Source organism: Dipodomys ordii, unplaced genomic scaffold (genome assembly GCF_000151885.1).
Source record: "Dipodomys ordii isolate 6190 unplaced genomic scaffold, Dord_2.0 Scaffold12, whole genome shotgun sequence".
Lineage (NCBI taxonomy): Eukaryota > Metazoa > Chordata > Mammalia > Rodentia > Heteromyidae > Dipodomys > Dipodomys ordii.
Window position 1 is genome coordinate 23931251 of NW_012267228.1, and position 17618 is coordinate 23948868.

At 44.2% G+C, this 17618-nt stretch overlaps 1 protein-coding gene across 2 annotated transcripts in view; it reads right to left on the bottom strand.

The window, feature by feature from the left end:
* The window catches only part of Flnb (filamin B, beta), a 152507-nt gene that overhangs the window by 81007 nt on the left and 53882 nt on the right, over positions 1–17618 (bottom strand). For both annotated transcript variants that reach the window (XM_013010498.1, XM_013010497.1), the window contains exons 2-4: positions 10650–10898; positions 7885–7982; positions 6061–6208 (exon numbers count right to left, since the gene is read on the bottom strand). In XM_013010498.1, the coding sequence (XP_012865952.1) occupies positions 6061–6208; positions 7885–7982; positions 10650–10898 (495 nt within the window). The remainder of the gene's footprint in view (positions 1–6060; positions 6209–7884; positions 7983–10649; positions 10899–17618) is intronic.

The window sequence follows — 17618 nt, forward strand, 5'->3', positions numbered from 1 at the left end:
TGCCACTTCCAGCTTTTTTCTTTTTGCTTATGTGGTGCTGAGGAATCGAACCCAGGGCCTCAGGCATGCAAGGCAAGCGCTCTACCACTGAGCCACTTTCCCAGCCCCAACTTTCAATATTTTCACAAGTATGGGCTCACATTTTTGCCCAGGTCAGCCTCATACTATAATCCTCCTACCTATAACCTCCAACAGAGCAGGGAGGAGAGTTATGAATCACCAGCATATTGATGGAGATAGCATGTCCAAAACTTTTTGCCCAGGCTGGTCTTGATTCATGATTCTCTTGCCTCCTGTCCTGAATAGCTGGGATTGTAGATATGAACCAACATCCCCAGGCCTTTGAAGATAAAACTACAGGTGACAAATTTTTTTTTTGTTTTCCTTTATCTGAAAATGTAGTGATTTTCTCTTCTTCCTAGAGGGTATTTTCCTGGGATTCAGGATTCTAGGATGCCAATGCTTTTCTTTCAGCACTTGAAAAACTGTTGTCCTATTTACTTCCCTCCATCCTGCATGGTTTGCATAAGAAATCCATTGTCCTGTTTTCCCCATTGGGTAAGTTATTGGTTCTTTCTTACTGCTTTTAAGTTTGTATGATCTATAGTGTTTTTGAAGTTTATTTGTGTGTGTGTGTGGATGCGCGCGCACACACGTGCGTGCTCGCGTTACTGGTGGTGGAGTTATTTACCTTGCTTAGACTTCTCTTGGCTTCTTGACTCTGTAGGATTATGTCTTTTCAAAATTTAGAAACTTTTCAATCAAGTATTATTTCTTCAAGTAGTTCTGTTTTCTTAGTTTGTTTGTTTTTCACCACCTTCTATTTGTTCTCCTTCAGGAACTTCTCTAATGCAAGTATTAGGTGCTTTGTTCTAGTCTTCCCAAGTCCCTAGAGGCTCGTCTCAAGTTTCTCAGTCTACTTTCTCTCAGACTGCGAATGTCTGCTGTTTTGTTTCACCAATTCTTTGCCCCAACCTCTCATTCTGCTCGTACGTACATCCTATGAGGTTTTCTTTCAGTTATTACATTTCTCAGTACTGAAATGTCCAAACTAGCTATTCTATTTCCATGCTGGGGTTGTTTTTTTTTTTATTTGTTTGAAGAATGCTTGTGGTTGCTCACTGAAGTTTTTATAAAATGGACACTTTAAACTCCTGACATTGCTGTCCATGAGGGAGGAAGCCCAGGATCCCAGGTCAATCTTTACTGACATTTGAGGTGAGAGGGCACTTCATTTCTGGTGGGCTTCCCACCATACCTCCATTAGTGGCTGGGAGGGGTGAGAGAGGGGTCCCTCCTTAGTCCTCCTATGCTGACATTATCACTTCCTTACCAACAAAGTCCAGGCTCTCCATGAGCATTTGCAGGTGAACATGGGGGGCGGGGTTGTTCCTGTGGTATTTGGTTGGAATATTACCTAAAAGTATTCTTTCAGGCTTCCTAGGCTGCCTTTCCTGACCTTTTGGGTAGGGACAATAGGCTTTTTTCTGGGACATTTTGTGTCTATGTTCATTAACTAGATGGCCATCTTCAGCCCTAAATCTGGTATATTCAAGGCAAAAGACACCCAGGCATTCATATCTGTCTATCCTTGGACCCATGTCCTTAGCTAGTCTGCCTTGTTGGTCTTTTCTTTTTCAATTCTACTTGTACTTAACTTACATACATGCCCATTCTACCCAGAAACAATATCTCTAGTGTTACTGTGCACGTGTGTATACACACACTGCTAATGAGGCATGAACTCAGGGTCTTGAGCACTTACTTTTTTTTTGGGGGGGGGGGCAGGGAGGTCAGTCATGGGGCTTGAACTCAGGACCTAGATGCTGTGCCTGACATTTTGTGCTCAAGCTAGCACTCCACCATTTGAGCCACAGTTCATTTCTCACCTTTTGGTGGTTAACTGGAAATAAGTTTCACAGACTTTCCCGCCCAGGCTGGCTTTGAACTGTGATCCTCAGATCTCAGCCTCCTGAGAAGCTAGGATCACAGGCGTGAACCCTGTGTATCTGTCACCTGCCTGTACAACTATCAACTTCCAGCTAGTGTTCTCACCAGCACGCGTGGACACGCCCCTCCTGTGTCATTCAAACCCCAGACCTCACACACATCATCTATAATTCACTATCTTTAAAAGTGTTCTTCAATACAAATTATCACATTTAAAATATAATAATAATGTCTTCATATCTCCAGTCAGCATTCAAGTTTCCAATTACACATGAGTTTTCCTAAAAGTCAGTTTGGAACAGGATCCAAACAAGGCTTACACCGATTCCTCAATCTCTTACATTTCATTCAATTTTTTTAATGTTGCTCTATTTCTTTCCCTATCTTCTTCACTGTTAAAGACAGTGGATTATGTGTTAGTATAAAATAGCCCACACTGTTAAAGAAGAAATGCCAGGTGGAAAAAACACACAATTTGAAATCATTTCAGCACAGGAAAAAGATTAGAAAGAAATGACTCCAACGTTGAAGGGGGAAAAAAAAAGATAGAGACTGGCAACTGTAAAGTGGACTTTGCCTTCTACTTTTAATTTTCTCTTGTGCTTTGAGTCATTTAACAAATAGATTTAAACATGTGCCTGCAATACTGACAAACACCCACACTTATGACTCAGAAACAACTTACTGTACAGCTTGTCAAAGGCTGGGCGGGACCTGGGTCTCCTGGCTAACCATGGTTGTTTAGGAGGCTGAACCACATGCCCACACTGTAACTGTAGAGCTGAGCTTTGCTGGCCAGGCAGAGAGACAGCAACTCCCTTTCATTATTCACACTGAAGGGGCATAAGGTTGGCTATGCAGGAAATGCTTCATATAGAACATAGGTTTTGAAAATTGCTTCTACTTAAGTCATGCATGGATACTTTCAACCAACCTACCCCCACGAGGAAGCCCACCACAAAGACCTCTGTGTGGAAGTAGATTCTCCTTACCCAGCCCTCTCTCCTTCACCCCACTCAGACCAGGTAAGTCAGGGCTCTGTGAATGGATCTGTAAGTACAAACTGACGGGCCACAGGCATCTATCCAACATCCAGAAGGAAAAAAAAAAGAACAAAAACAACTTTTCAAGTCTGTTAGAGAACAGATGGGATATTCTCCATTCCTACTTGGAGCAGTAGAAACCAAGCAATGTTTCTACATGCAAGAGAAAGTCTATCTCACTAATAGCCATACATTGTAGCCCTCTCACCTGAAATGAGTGTTTTGTCTTCCTACTTTTAAAGGGCAAAAGAAGTTAACTGTAAGTCAGGTATCTGAGTCTCAAACCTATGATCCTAGCTACTTGGGAGGCTGAGATCAGGAAGACTGTGGTTCAAGTCCAGCCCAGGCAGGAACATCTGTGAGACTCTATCTTAAGAGGGTGTGGTGGTGCATATCAGTCATTCCAGCTATGGCTGGAAGGTTAAAATAGGCAGGTCACAGTTCTGATGCAGGCCCAGGCAAAAAGCAAGACCCTATCTCAAAATAACCAGGGCACTAAATAAAGGGCTGGAGGCATGGCTTGCCTAGCAAAGGTGAACGCCTTACCTCGAACTCCAGCACTGCCCCTCCCCCACTCAAGCTAAACATGGAACTATCACATGTTCTACAATTCCATGCTTGGGCTATACCAAAACAGTTCAAAACAAGGTCTCAAGATACTTTCCACCCGTGTTCACAGCAATATTACTCAGAAAAGCTACAATGTAAAAACAACCCCAATGTCCATCAACACATGTATGGATAAACAAAACATGGCAGCTATGTGATACTATAGAACCATAAAAATGAGTGACATTCTGATACATCCTACAACATGGTTAGACTCTGAAAAACATATGCTAAGTGAAGTAAGGCTGCCACAAAAGCACAGCAACTGTGGGATTCCATTTCTAGGAGGTACAATGCAGATCAGAGAGACAGAAGGAAGAACACAGCTCACCTGGAGATGGGGGAGGGGAGGACAGAGAGTAACTGCCTAGTAAGCATGGTGTTTGACTCTGGGAAGGTGAAACCCTTCTGCAAATAAACAGTGCTGGTGACTGCATGACCAGTACACAGTCACAGAATGGTATACTTAATGGTAATCATTTGACAATGATTAACTGAAAAACAATGCACAAACTACACACACACACAGAGATGAATGGGGAAAAAAAGGTTGCTTCCTCCCACAGCACACAACACTTACAAAGAGGCAGAGGAAATGGCAAGAGAAGCCACATTCCTGAACTGTAGCACTGTGAAGGAAAATCATCTGACATTAACAATGGGAAAACAGGATAGCCAGTGATAAGGTTATTTCAAACAAGCATTTTATGCTCTGAATTGATTCATTCCATGCAGCCAATTAAGTTGCAAGGGATTTATATGGCTCTTTGCAACATTTCTGCCAATAAGGATGCATAATCTTTAAAGTCTTGCACTTCTTTACTTTCCGTTTTTTCCCCTTTTGCTGTTACCAGGAATTGAACTCAGGGAATGGGTACTGTCCCTTAGCTTCTTTCCTCAAGGCTGGTGCTCTACCTCTTTTTTTTTTTTTTTTTTTTGATCATGGAGCTTGAACTCTGGGCTTGGGCGCTGTCCCTGCGCTCTTCAGCTCAAGGCGAGCATTCTACAGCTTGAGCCACAGTGCCACTTCCGGTTTTCTAGTGGTTTATTAGAGTAAGAGTCTCACGGACTTTCCTGTCCAGGCTGGCTTTGAACCATAATCCTCAGATCTCAGTCTCCTGAGTAGCTAGGATGACCGGCGTGAGCCACCAGCGCCTGGCTGCGCTCTACCTCTTGAGCCACATCTCCATTTGGTGTCTTGGTAGTTAACAGAAGAGTTTTTCAGACTTTTTGGCCTAGGATGGCTTCGAACCACAATCCTCAGATCTTAACCTCCTGAGTAGCTAGAATTAGATGTAGAAGCTCACAGCACCTAGCTGGTGTATCTTGCTAATTACCACCTTTGGTTATGGCACAGAGAAAACAAGCATGAACATGCCAACCTCCCAGTAACTACAACAAAGTCCCCTGACACCAGTAACACAGAGACCTGCACAGACCCCAACATCCGGCCAGACAGAACTGTGAATGGCAAGTGTGTCTGCTGTGGCGATGGCAGGCACCATGGCCTAAGAGTCAGATGAGGAGATACACAGGATACTGTATGTGTATATGAGATCTTACCATGCTGATCCTTATCACAAACAAAACTGGGCTACCAGGGGACTGTTCTCTTTTAAGGAACATGTGCTTGAAGTCAAATGTCACCCACAGCACAAAAGGGCTCGAAATGGCTTTGGTCATTGCACTGTAAGCAGCAGTGTCCTGCAGATCCTGTCATAAACAGGATGTCTCAGCAAGGAAGTGTTCCCAGGGGTTAACAATAGCTTCCATCCTATCTGGAAAGCTGAGGCAGCTTTCACCCACCAGGAGAAATAAATCAGCAGCCAGATGGCCCAGACTCTTGACCCACTCCCATCCCTGACTGGTAACCTGACACAAGACCCTTCTCCCCCTTCTCCAAGTGGCCTAGGTCCTGATTCCTCTTCTGAAAAATGGAGGCAATGGCCCTTTGTAGTCCCAGGGTTACTGCACTGAAAGTACAGCAAGTTCTTCATGCTCTGCTACATGAAAGCAAAGGTATTTCTTCAAGCCAGAATATAAATGAGCCTTTAGGCTTCCTATGGTATTACCACTTAATACCTGCCTCCAGTCTACCATGTTTTGCTGGTTATTTTGGAAATGGAGTCTCAAGGAATTATCTGTCCAGGCTGGCTTCGTATCACAATCTTCCACATCTCAGCCACTTGAGGACTTAGGACATGAGCATGAGCCATCAGCACCCAGCTTAGTATGGTATCATTAAGAATGAAGCTTATCTAGGAGAAGGAGGAACTGAAGGCATGGCTCAGCGGAAGAGTGCCAGCTTAACAAGCACAAAACCCTGAGTTCAAACTGCAGTAGTAACAAAACAATAGATAGTTACTTTAAAAAAGGAATAAGGCTTATCTTATACTCTTTATTCTAAGTGCATTCCTCTTCAAGCCATACTCTCTACAACTAGAGGATCAACACTTACCTCTGCCATATGCCCTGGCTTTCTTTGGGTTGAGTTTGGGTTTAAGAGGAGCGCCTGGCTTGAGTTTGGCTTTGGGGAACTGAGAAAGGTAAGTCATCACCGAGTGCTCATCAACATCAGGATGAATAATTTCTTCAGGAGTGATGACCTATAATGACAACATGGTAGGTGAATTCCTGCATCACTTGGAAATCCATATAGCTTTTTTTTTTTTGGTACAGTCGTGGGGCCTGAACTCTGGGCCTGGGCGCTGTCCCTCAGCTCTTCAGCTCAAGTCTAGCGCTCTACCACTTGAGCCACAATGCCACTTCTGGCTTTTTTCTTTTTGCTTATGTGGTGCTGAGGACTCGAACCCAGGGCCTCAGGCATGCAAGGCAAGCGCTCTACCACTGAGCCACTTTCCCAGCCCTCCATATAGCTTTTTATGACTGTCTCTTAAACCAAATACTACAAATACTAAGAAAATGAGTCCGTGCTTTGTTTAAGTAAAATTACATTAAAACAAGACACCCAAGATAATTGGTTATTTCAACCTTTTAAAGGTGTTATTGTCCCCATTGGAAGCTGGGGCATCCTATCCAGAAAATCCTGCATGTTATTTCCAGAGATTCCAAAGACTCCATTCACTCCCCTGGCCTAATGTTCTAGAAAGGATAAAGGAATAAACAGCAGCAAATCAAGAAGAAAAAATAAACACATACCCCCCTCCCCACCAAAATAGAAGTAGAAGACGCATAGATAAACTAGCTTCTCTTGTTCATCTATCCAGTGTCCACATCTCTATTAAATTTACTTCAAAGAAAAATATAAAGAAAACCAAAAATAAGCTGGGTATGGTGACGTGAAACTGGCCTGGACTACATAGTAAAATCCTGAGAAAACAACAAAAAATAGTAAGGGACAACACAGGCACACATAACATATGTGGTGGGAATATATTAGTAGCCATTAAAAATGGGAGAGGGAAAACAATTCCTGACACTCAGTTCAGGAGCATGATGAGACCCAGGCTGGATGAGTAGCTGCTCTGAAGATTTTCACAGACTGGGTCCAGTTCTACCATCTGACCCAGCCCTAATGGCATGGCAAGTCCTCCCTGCCCCTACCAATGGTGCCAGGTGGTAAGCCACACCTCACCAAGAGAAGATAAGGCTTTTTTTCATGAGTTAAGTTAACCAAATATGATGAAAAGCTATACCAACATTCCTCTCCCTATGATTGAAAGAGAAGAAAGGAAGGCATAAAAGAGAAAGGGAGGGAGAGAGGGATGAAAGGAGAGAGGAAAGAAGGGATGAAAGAAAGGAAAATAGGAAGGAAAGGGGGAAGGGAGAGAGGGAGAAAAGAGAAAGAGAGAAAAAAGAAAAATAAGACCATTTTGATGCTTAGCCTGCAAGAAGAAAATAATTACTGAGATTTGAACAGCTGCCTACAGTACATTCCAGTAAAAAGTAGGATGTTTTCATTTGGCGTTTCTTCCCCGTGGCTCCTTTAACAACTGTACAGTGCCAACATCACATGAACGTCAAAAGTAGATGGTTTCAAGCTTAACAGGAGATGAAAAACACATCATTCAACTTCCTGAGGGGGAAGAGGGAAGCTAAGAAGCAGAGACATGATTCCAAGAGAGGCAAATTTGGAAGTGGTGCTGTGGCTCAAGTGGTAGAGCGCTCGCCTTGAGCTGAAGAGCTGAGGGACAGCGCCCAGGCCCAGAGTTCAGGCTCCACGACCGGACCCCCCCCCAAAAAAAAATACTCTTTGGAGGTGGAAGGCCAAGACCACCACAAGCCAGTACGGTCTCAGGGGGACAGGCAGACATGTACATACCTGCGGGACGCCCAGCCAGTCATCTGCCTGCTGCATGGCTTCTCGGGCATTATCCACAGGCTTTCGTGGGTCCCAGGACTCCCAGTCTGGACACAAACCTGTTCACATAACACAAACACAAACAACAGCATCAGTTGACTGAAGAGATTAAAAGAAGCCATGTGCCCCAAACTAAACCCATTTACCCATTTGGTCTCTCCCCTTTTCCCCCTTTTTTAATTTAGAGACTAGTTTATTAGTTTCTGTAATCAAACCCACATACCTAAGACCTTACATATGTTTTTATTTTATCATTTTTAAGTAGACCTTACATATTGAATACAGTGTGTTTATCTGGACAGTCATTTGGTCTCTGAACTCAAAGAAAACTACTGCCTCCAAAATTTCACTGAATGAAGGGCTGAAGGCATGGTTCAAGTGGTAAAACACCTGTATAGCAAATGCAAGGCTCCCAGTTCAAACCACAGTACTGCAAAACAAAAAACAAAACAAAACAAAAAAACCCACAAAACACTGAATTATATTGGGGAAGAATAAAAATAAATGTATATTAGCAAGGACTTTTTTCCATAAGCCTGTTATCTTGCATTAAGATAGGTATGATCTATTCTTTGAGGGTATATAACAAACAAGGCTTATAAAACCATTTGGATGCCACATGTTCATGGTTCATGCCTATATTCCTAACTACTCAGTACAAAGCCACCAGCACCCAAAAAAAAAAAAAAAAAAAAAAAAGCACCATTTGGACCTGGTACCTTTGTGCCAGGATTTTATTTATTTATTTAATAATGGGCTTGAAACTCAGGGGGCTAACACTTGCTAGGCAGGAAATCTACTATACTTCAAGCCCAAAGAGAGAGAGAGAGAGAGAGAGAGAGTGTGTGTGTGTGTGTGTCACACTCAGGGCCTGGGCACTGACCCTGAGCTTTTTTTGCTCAAGGCTAGCACTCTACCACTTGAGCGCAGCTCATGTTTGGGCTTTTTTTTTTTTGAGATAAGAGTCTCCTGGACTTTCCAGCATAGGCTAGCTTTGAACCTTGCTCTTCAGATCTCAACCTCTGAAGGAGCTAGGATTAAGGCTTGAGCCACCTGTGCCTGGCAAGAAAATGCTTTTTAATAGTATACCTGTGTACACCTAAAGAAGATTAAACTAGTATCCTGTGTAATTCAAACATCTGTTTAAAGGTATAAAAAGTTACTTCAAAAGACTTTCAAAGTACAAGTCATTTAAAACTGGAGTAAAAGGAAGCCAGGCGCTGGTGGCTCACGCCTGTAATCCTAGCTACTCAGGAGGCTGAGATCTGAGGATCGAGGTTCAAAGCCAGCCCGGGCAGGAGAGACTGTGAGACTCCTATCTCCAATAAACCACCAGAAAACCGGAAGTGGCGCTGTAGCTCAAGTGGTAGAGCGCTCGCCTTGAGCTGAAGAGCTGAGGGACAGCGCCCAGGCCCAGAGTTCAAGCACCACGACCGACCAAAAAAAAAAAAAAAAACGAGTAAAAATCCTCAGATTTAAACTAAAAAAGTGTATTTTCAGATGGAAGGAAGAAAGCACTAGAAATGCTATACTAATACTGTCCTTTGAATTATTCTCAGATGATACCAACTTAGAAGGAGAATAATGTAGCAGCCCTCTTTCTTTACCGAATTGACACTAGACAGCAGTTCTGCTTTGAGGGTGCCTAGAGCCACTACCTTACTAAACATGATGTGCCTGGCACATAAAGAACACTCGTCAGAGCTGAGTGGTAAAATGTTTGCCTAGCAAACATGGGACCCTGGGTTTGATCCCTAGTACCAAAAAGTACTTTTGAAAAGACAAATAGGGCTGGGAATGTGGCTTTGTGGTGGAGTGCTTGCCTAGCATGCATGATAGCCTGTGTTTGATTCCTCAGTCCCACATAAACAGAAAAAAAGCTGGAAGTGGTGCTGTGGCTCAAGTGGTAGAGTGCTAGCCTTGAGCAAAAGAAGCTCAGAAACAGTGCTCAGACCCCGAGTTCAAGCTCCAGGACTGGCAAAAAATAAGAAGAAGATAAATAAATAAATAATATATACATATGTAAAAAAGTACTCGGTAAACAGAAAATATGATTATTAGAATGGCTTTTTTATTTAGTAATTTGGGAAGGTATATAAACACTGGCTGCTTTTTTTTTCTATTGAGAAAAACACATCAATCTTAAACCCTCCATGAAGATAATTATAATCTTGTTGTATACCCAACCACTCAGAAAACAACCCATCTGGAAAAGGCTCCAGCTGGATCTTGACCAAACACTACTCCACAGTAATACAGAAAGAAAAGGGCAAAGAGAGCCATATATAGTCAAACCAGTGGTTAATCAAAATGGGGATGTTTCACTCAATTAAGTTTTTAGATTTTTTTTTCATGCCAAGCCACCTAAGAGGGCCACATGTTTCTGCCAAAGCCAACAAGAAACTAGGCACTGATGTAGGAAGACATACCACTTTTTGACTTTTGGATCTAAACCTAAGGTCTGCTCTAGGCTTAAAGTGTTAAGGCCTGCATTTGGGGATTTAAATAAACACTGGAATCAACATTCAAGCATGCCATGTAGATAGAACTAGAAGATTTGATACTGGGAGGGGAACAAAACAGTTTGGTCCCATATCTGTCTGTCTTAAAGGAAATACCCACCAATCACTGTGAAGCTAGCTTTCCCACAGGAAAACCAGATGTATGGGGCTTGTACAGTGTCATCTTGAGCATAACAGTTTAGGCAACTGACAACAATGACTTACCTGGAGCACAGCTGTCTACTAGGGCTCCCAGGGCTTTGCCATCTTGCCAATTCTGGTTAAAGTTGGTGATGGGCAAGTAGGGGATCTTGTTCTGAATCCATCCCAGCAGCCTCTGCTTTGGTGTCTGTTTCTTGGCATCATCATCCCCTTCATCCTCCCACACAGGCATAGAGATGGAGTAATGGAGGATCAGTGTCCACACCAGGCCCAAGATGAGCTTCAGGTTCCCATCCACAATGGCTTTGCTATCTGGAAAGACAGGCACAGGCTTGGTCATTCTTCTGGGTTACACAAGTGTAGATCACGCTCTTTTTGAAAAAGTGAATGAAGTTCTTATCCATGGAGAACTGTACTGAGATGTTTGAGAGTGAAAAGACATGATGATGGGAGCCGTATCAAAATAGTTAAGGATGGGAAAAGAAAGATTCCAAAAGCTTGTTAACTGGTGCCACATGGGAATGCATGAATCTGTCTTTGCTTTTGTGTGTGCTTACATTTTTCCCATAACAACTTAAACAAATCATTTCAGAATTATAAACAATAAAGAGGGGGTTGGACTGCAGAGATAAACATCGGCTAACCCAATGGCACATGGTCTATCAGATTCTTTACATATTTGTACATATTAATGTCTTTGTATTTGTTGTCTTGGATTTCTATTATTCTTCACAAGCAATATTGTTGAGGGTGAGAGGGCAGTACTGGGTTTGAACTCAGGGCATTATACTTTCTAGGCAGCTACCTGTCACTTGAGTCACATACTTAGCTCTTTTACATGGGTTATTTTGGCAGTCAGACTTCAACCTACAATCACCCCACCTATGGCCTCCTAAGTAGCTGGGACTTTAAGCCAGCATGCCCAGCTACAAGCAACTTTTATATGTCTCCCTTTCACTTATAACTATGCCTAGTTATATTTTTCCCTCTAGGTTGCTCCTTCCTATATGTTTGCAAGGCTTACTTCCCCTTTTATCTTGCCAGTGTCATCTTTGCTTTTTTGACAGGGCAGTTGGGGGATGGGGGGGAGCTATTAATAAAGCCAGGTAGTGGTAGTTCACACTTGTAATTCTAGCTACTCAGGAGGCTAAGATCTGAAGATCAGGGTTTGAAGTCAGCCCAAAGAGAGCAACAACAAAAACTATCAATAGTTAAATTAGGGCTGGGAAGGTGGCTCAGTGGTAGAGCGCTTACCTTGCATGCATGAAGCCCTGGTTCGATTCCTCAGCACCACATAAGCAAAAAGAAAAAAGCTAGAAGTGGCGCTGTGGCTCAAGTGATAGAGCACTAGCCTTGAGCTGAAGAGCTGAGGGACAGCACCCAGGCCCAGAGTTCAGGCCCCACGACCGGACCCAAAAATAAAATTAAATTAATGCAAGGGAGCCCAAGCCATGGCTGTTTCAGTCTGCTCAACGGAGGACACCATAACACAGGCCAGCTCTCCCAGCTCTCTATCCTCTTTCCATCTCCACCCATCAAAACTCAAACATTGGGGCTGGGGGGTTAGCTCAGCGGAAGAGCGCCTGCCTGACAAGTGCAAGGCCCTGAGTTTGGTCCTCAGCTGGGGGGCGGGGGGGGGGGGCTATAAAAGACCAAAAAAAAAAAACCCTCAAACATTATCTTTAGAGTCCCTATCTCCCTCTCCCTCCTAACCAAACATCCCCCACATTACCGCTATTCCACCAGGACCCAAAGCTGTAAACATGAGAACCATCCTAGACTTCTCCTTCAAGCTTCTGGTACAGTTCCCACAACATGGCATCTCTCCTTACCAAAAAGTCTTCGCAGCTGAATATCAGTGCTCACACCTGTACTCCTAGCTGCTCAAGTGGTAGAGAACCAGCAATGAGTTAAAAAGCTCAAGGACAGGTCCTGAGTTCGAGCCCCAGTACCAGCACACAAAAAGACAAGAAAAGGAGTCCTCTCTATATGTTCCCAATAAACTTGCAGCCCTTGTCCCCTCTCCTGGCATCTCTGACTGCCTTGAAGCTGAACCGGAACATGAGGCTGAACTGTTCTTCACACAGCCTCAGTGCCATCTTTCCAGCCAGCACTCACAGAGAGGCCTTGCTGTCCATAGTCAAAGTCCTTAAAACAAAGCCACTTCAAGACCCATGCAAGTCCCAGACAGTCAGAGGCACCCATGCCCAGATGACAGATTGCTCGGGTCCAGTGGCCACTACAGGTATGAATAGACAGGGAGAGGGAGAAGGAGAGGAAGAAGGAGAGGGAGAGGGAGAGATGGAGAGACAGACAGACAGACAGAGACAGAGAGACAGAAGGATGGATGGATGGATGGATGGATGGATGGATGGATGGATGGATGGATGGATGGATGGATGGATGGATGGATAGATAAAGACATAGATATCCCCTCTGGGAAGATCTTTCACCTCCAGCTCCTCTGGGACACATCTGGCTCTGTTCAGGGTCAGGATCCCCAGACTGGGTGGCACTATACTCACACTATCATGTGTAAGTACATCAGGGCCCTCTCCTTCAATATTGTTGGGACAGTCCATCTGATCCTCTGCCTCCCACCCCCACTCCAGAAAGAGTTCCCACGTGGGAGGAACTACGCCTGCCTCATCTTAGAGCTGTCTCCAAACTCAGCCCTACTGCCCCTCCCTGCAAGCCACCTGAACATTGGTTAAGCATGTGTCAAACTGCACATAATGAAACCCAACTACAGCCACATGGTCAGCACATGCTGCTCCAAAGGACAGCTGAATGGCTGTGTGGGGCTTAAAAAAAATAACCAGAGGCCAGGTGCTCATGGCTCACAACTGTAATACTAGCAACTCAGGATAACAGTTCAAAGCCAGCCTAGACAAGCAAGTCCATGAAACTCTTTTTTCCAATTAACCATCAAAAAAGATGGAAATGAGCTGGGTGCCAGGGGCTCACATCTGTAATCTTAACTACTCAGGCTGAGATCTGAGGATGGCTGTTTGAAGCCAGGCAGGGCAGAAAAGTCCATGAGACTCTTATCTCCAATAAACCACTCAAAAAAAAAAAAAAAAACAGAAGTGGAGCTGTGGGTCAAGTGGTAGAGCACTAGCCTTGAGTACAAAGAGGCTCAGGAACAGTGCCCAGGCCCTGAGTTCAAGCCCCAGGACCAGGGGGAAAAAAAGAAAAAGAAAAGACGGAAGTGGAGCAGTGGCTTAAGTGTAAGAGCACGTAAGTGTAAGAGCAGCTAAAGAAGCATTCAGAACAAGCATGAATCCCAAGTTTAAACCCTGGTACTGGCAAAAAAGAAAGAAAGAAAGAAAGAAAAGAAAAAAGGAAACGCAGTACCTCTTTCTTTGTCCAAAAACCACTAAGAACTTAGAGATAGCAAAGCATTAAGTCAAGCACTGGGCATCTGACCATGAGACCAGCCCTGTTCCTGAGGTTCTACAGTCAATGTGGCAGAAATGGTCTACATAACACTCAGAACTCTCCACAGGAAGTAGACATCTGAGCAACTCACCACATAGACCAGACATTTCTCCCGCTAGCAGTCCTTGTTGGCCACTAACTTTTTTGTATGAGATGTCCTGTCTTTGAGTACCAAGTTCTACCTAGTGGTCAGCTGAAAGTCCATATCCAACCATCTTCACACACTCCTCTATTCAAACTAAAGCAAGAGCTGTGGGAGGATGACGAGGTGGGGTGAGAAGAACAAGAGGGAGAGAAAAGAAAGGCATCGTAAGGCTTGTGGGATAATCGTGGTGGCTGGCCAGGCACACGGGAGGGTTTCAGATGGAGTATAAAGTCTCACCCGGCCTCAGGCCTCAAAACTCAAATTTCCCCCAAGTTATGTATTAAAGGCTTTTCACAAGCAAAACTGTAAGTTTAATGCATAACTCAAAACACGAAGCCAGTCACTCTATTTTTATCCAACTTACACATGTTGCTCTAAAGGAATGAGACAAGAGTCTTTTTCAAAAAGATTCTGGGGGAAATATGACCCAGCTAAAGTCTGAGCCAAATTTATGGAATATACAATGCCCAGGACTTCTGTTTCCAATGAATTCAAGGTGGGTGTCCAAACAGGAAAACCCCCATTACAGTCTCCCAGGGATAAATGATACCTCCATTCTGCTATTCTAAGAAGCCAGGGGGAGAGAAGTCCCCATTCAAAACTGATTTTGACAGGTGAAGGTTCAAATACTTAACCGAATTCTTGGAAAAATAAGAAAGATGGAGAGCTGCCCAAAAGGCCTCCCCAGTTTCTATCCGTGGGAAACAGGAGAATCCCCAGGCTTGGAACAGAAAATGCTAAACAGCATCACAGCCTCAATGTCTGACCATACGCAGGGACGTCAGCACTCTCAGCCTTGCATTTGTTCTGCAGGGTTGATGTGACTTTAATAAGCATGGAGGAGAACTGCAAAGGAGGAAAAGGCTGGATCAGCCAAGAAGCCTCTCCACGCAGCCTTAACAAGCCAACGCCCAGCCTGCCTGCCCAGCCTCTCAACATCAGCTCAGATTCTGGTGGGCTGGAACCTGGCCCAGGATTCCTCTGAAATCCAACCAATCACAATTCCCACATAACTACTCCTGGCTCTGGACAACACTGACCCTCAAAGCCACCCCATAGGGCTGGGAAGGTGGCTTAGTGGTAGAGTGCTTGCCTTGCATGCCTGAGGCCTGAAAACATAGGATAGATTTTGGGGGCGGGGGTGGGGGAGTGACAGTGCTGGGGCTCAAACCCTAGGAGTAAGATGTGTATGTGTCTTACACGTAGGTCACTCTCGCCTATCAGTACTCCAATCCTTGTTACAGATTTGTATCAAATCAGCTCCTGTTAGCCTTCTTCAGAAGCATACTAGAAAACTCTCTTTGGCAAGCTCTTCCATTCCCAGGGATCAGAGAGTTAGTGGCTTTTCCCCTGCTTCTGCTGGGCCAGATCTGTTCAACCAACACTGAACCATCCCTGGGGTTCCCACAATCAATCCCAGCACCTCCTCACCTATGAGGAAAGACATCCAGATTTTTGCTCTATTGAGTGAGGACAACAGGTCATTCTCTGGCTTTGATACAGCCAACTAGTGACTGCAGGAAAAGAGGAATGATGGCATGCATGCTTGAACACGTCCCTAAGTCCCATTCTGCACTATGGCTTGGCCATCTGGGGAACTCTACTTACTCTCTGACTACTCAGCAACACCCACTCAGAGGCAGGGTAGCAATAAGAACCGGCTTTAGAGGCAGCAGCTCAACTGTATGCCATTTTTACTTCAGTCACTGTTTGAGCCTTTTTCCCCATCCACCAAACAGGAGTAATTAGGTTAGAGAAGGCTGAGGACTGGCACACAGTTAGGTGCTTCATATAAACGTTACCTCTCTCCCCTCCAGTATTTACTCACCAAACAGCTCAGTGCCTGCTCTGCTAAACTCCCTAGCCTAGAGCAGAAGCCATAATCCAAGAGTTATGTGGGAGCTAGAAACAAAAGGAAGTACTCTGGATTTACGTGTGGTTGAAATGTTTGATTTCATTTGGGGGCCAAGCAAATCATTAGAAAAACCATGGCCCTAGCTGCCAAGGCCTCTGCTCTGCTGTTCCAAGAGATCATGTCCTAATCCATGCTGCAGTAAACCTAGTGCATGCAAGGCTTCTTTCTAGGAGGAAGGACCCTCAGCTGAGAGGCCCACATGGCCTGAGAGACTGTCCAGCTGACTGACAGCTGGACAGATCTCTGAAAGAGAATGCGGTACTAAGAGCAGCTCACATGGCCAGCTATTTATTGGGTTCTCTCTTGACTTCTGGGCTTCCTTGTACTCCAAGTTCTTTCTTAATCCATCCCCTCTAGCCTGGCTGTAGACAATGCTCTCTTCAGGTATGAGCCCTTCTCTAGCAGTACACCTTGGAACTGTGGCTAAATAATCACCATGTGCACTGGTCTCCTCTGCACAAAGATCAGCTCCCTTCAGTCAGGAATGGTGTCAGTTTTGCTCTCTGCTGTTCACACAGTACTTAGCTCTCTGGGGTACAAGCTGGCACACTCAGATCCTGTCTCCTTCTTCAGAGTCCTAGGACAGGCAGCACTGCATGTTATAGAGGTAGTGCAAAAAAGCAGGCAGTTGGATATGGTGGTACATACACCTGTCATTCCAGCTGCTGAGGAGGCTGATATGGCCTCTAAACGCTGGTCCTCCTGTCTCTACCACCCAAGTAGCTGTGATTACAGGTGGGTGCCATATCAAGGCTTCTTATATTTAATTGTTCAAGTGATGATACAACCAAACATGGTATAGGCACATATTGTGAAGAATCTTTCACCATGGAGGACTTGGATTTGGCAAGAAAGACTGAGACTATGAATTACCCATGCCTGCCATCAAGATCACTGTGGCAGATTGGCAATGCCTGCACTGGCCATGGTGAGGGGGAGAGGGGGCCTTATTTCTCTGCAACAGAATTGAGTAAGCATTCCCAAAGCCCTGATGTGAGATTTCTACTATAGGCCCAGAACACATTCCTTATGCATAACCTCACCTTTAAATTTCCTACTTTGCAAGCTATTCCTTCTCACATATGCAACAATTTTTCCATAGAATAAAAACAATCAGAACAAACAACTTCACAAATACCTGTTTTTTTTCTGGCATAGAGAGTTTAGTGAATTTTCAGATCATAAATACTACAGTAAGTGTGTTCTGATTACCAATTTGCTCCAAACACCCAATTTTCCATTTAAAGGGCATCATTTTACTTAAAAGTTCCATTTTCACTCTGATTTTCTTGTCAATATCACTTTTGAAAAGTTTTTTGTTTTGTTTTGTTTTGTTGCCAGTTCTGGGGCTTGAATTCAGGGTCTGGGCATGGTCTCTGAGCTTCTTTTGCTCAAGGCTAACATTCTACCACTTGAGTCACAACACCACTTCTGGCCTTTATGTGGTACTGAGGAATCAAACCCAGGGCTTTATGCATGCTCATCGAGCATTAAGCCACATTCCCAGCATTGAAGAGATTTTTTAAATCAC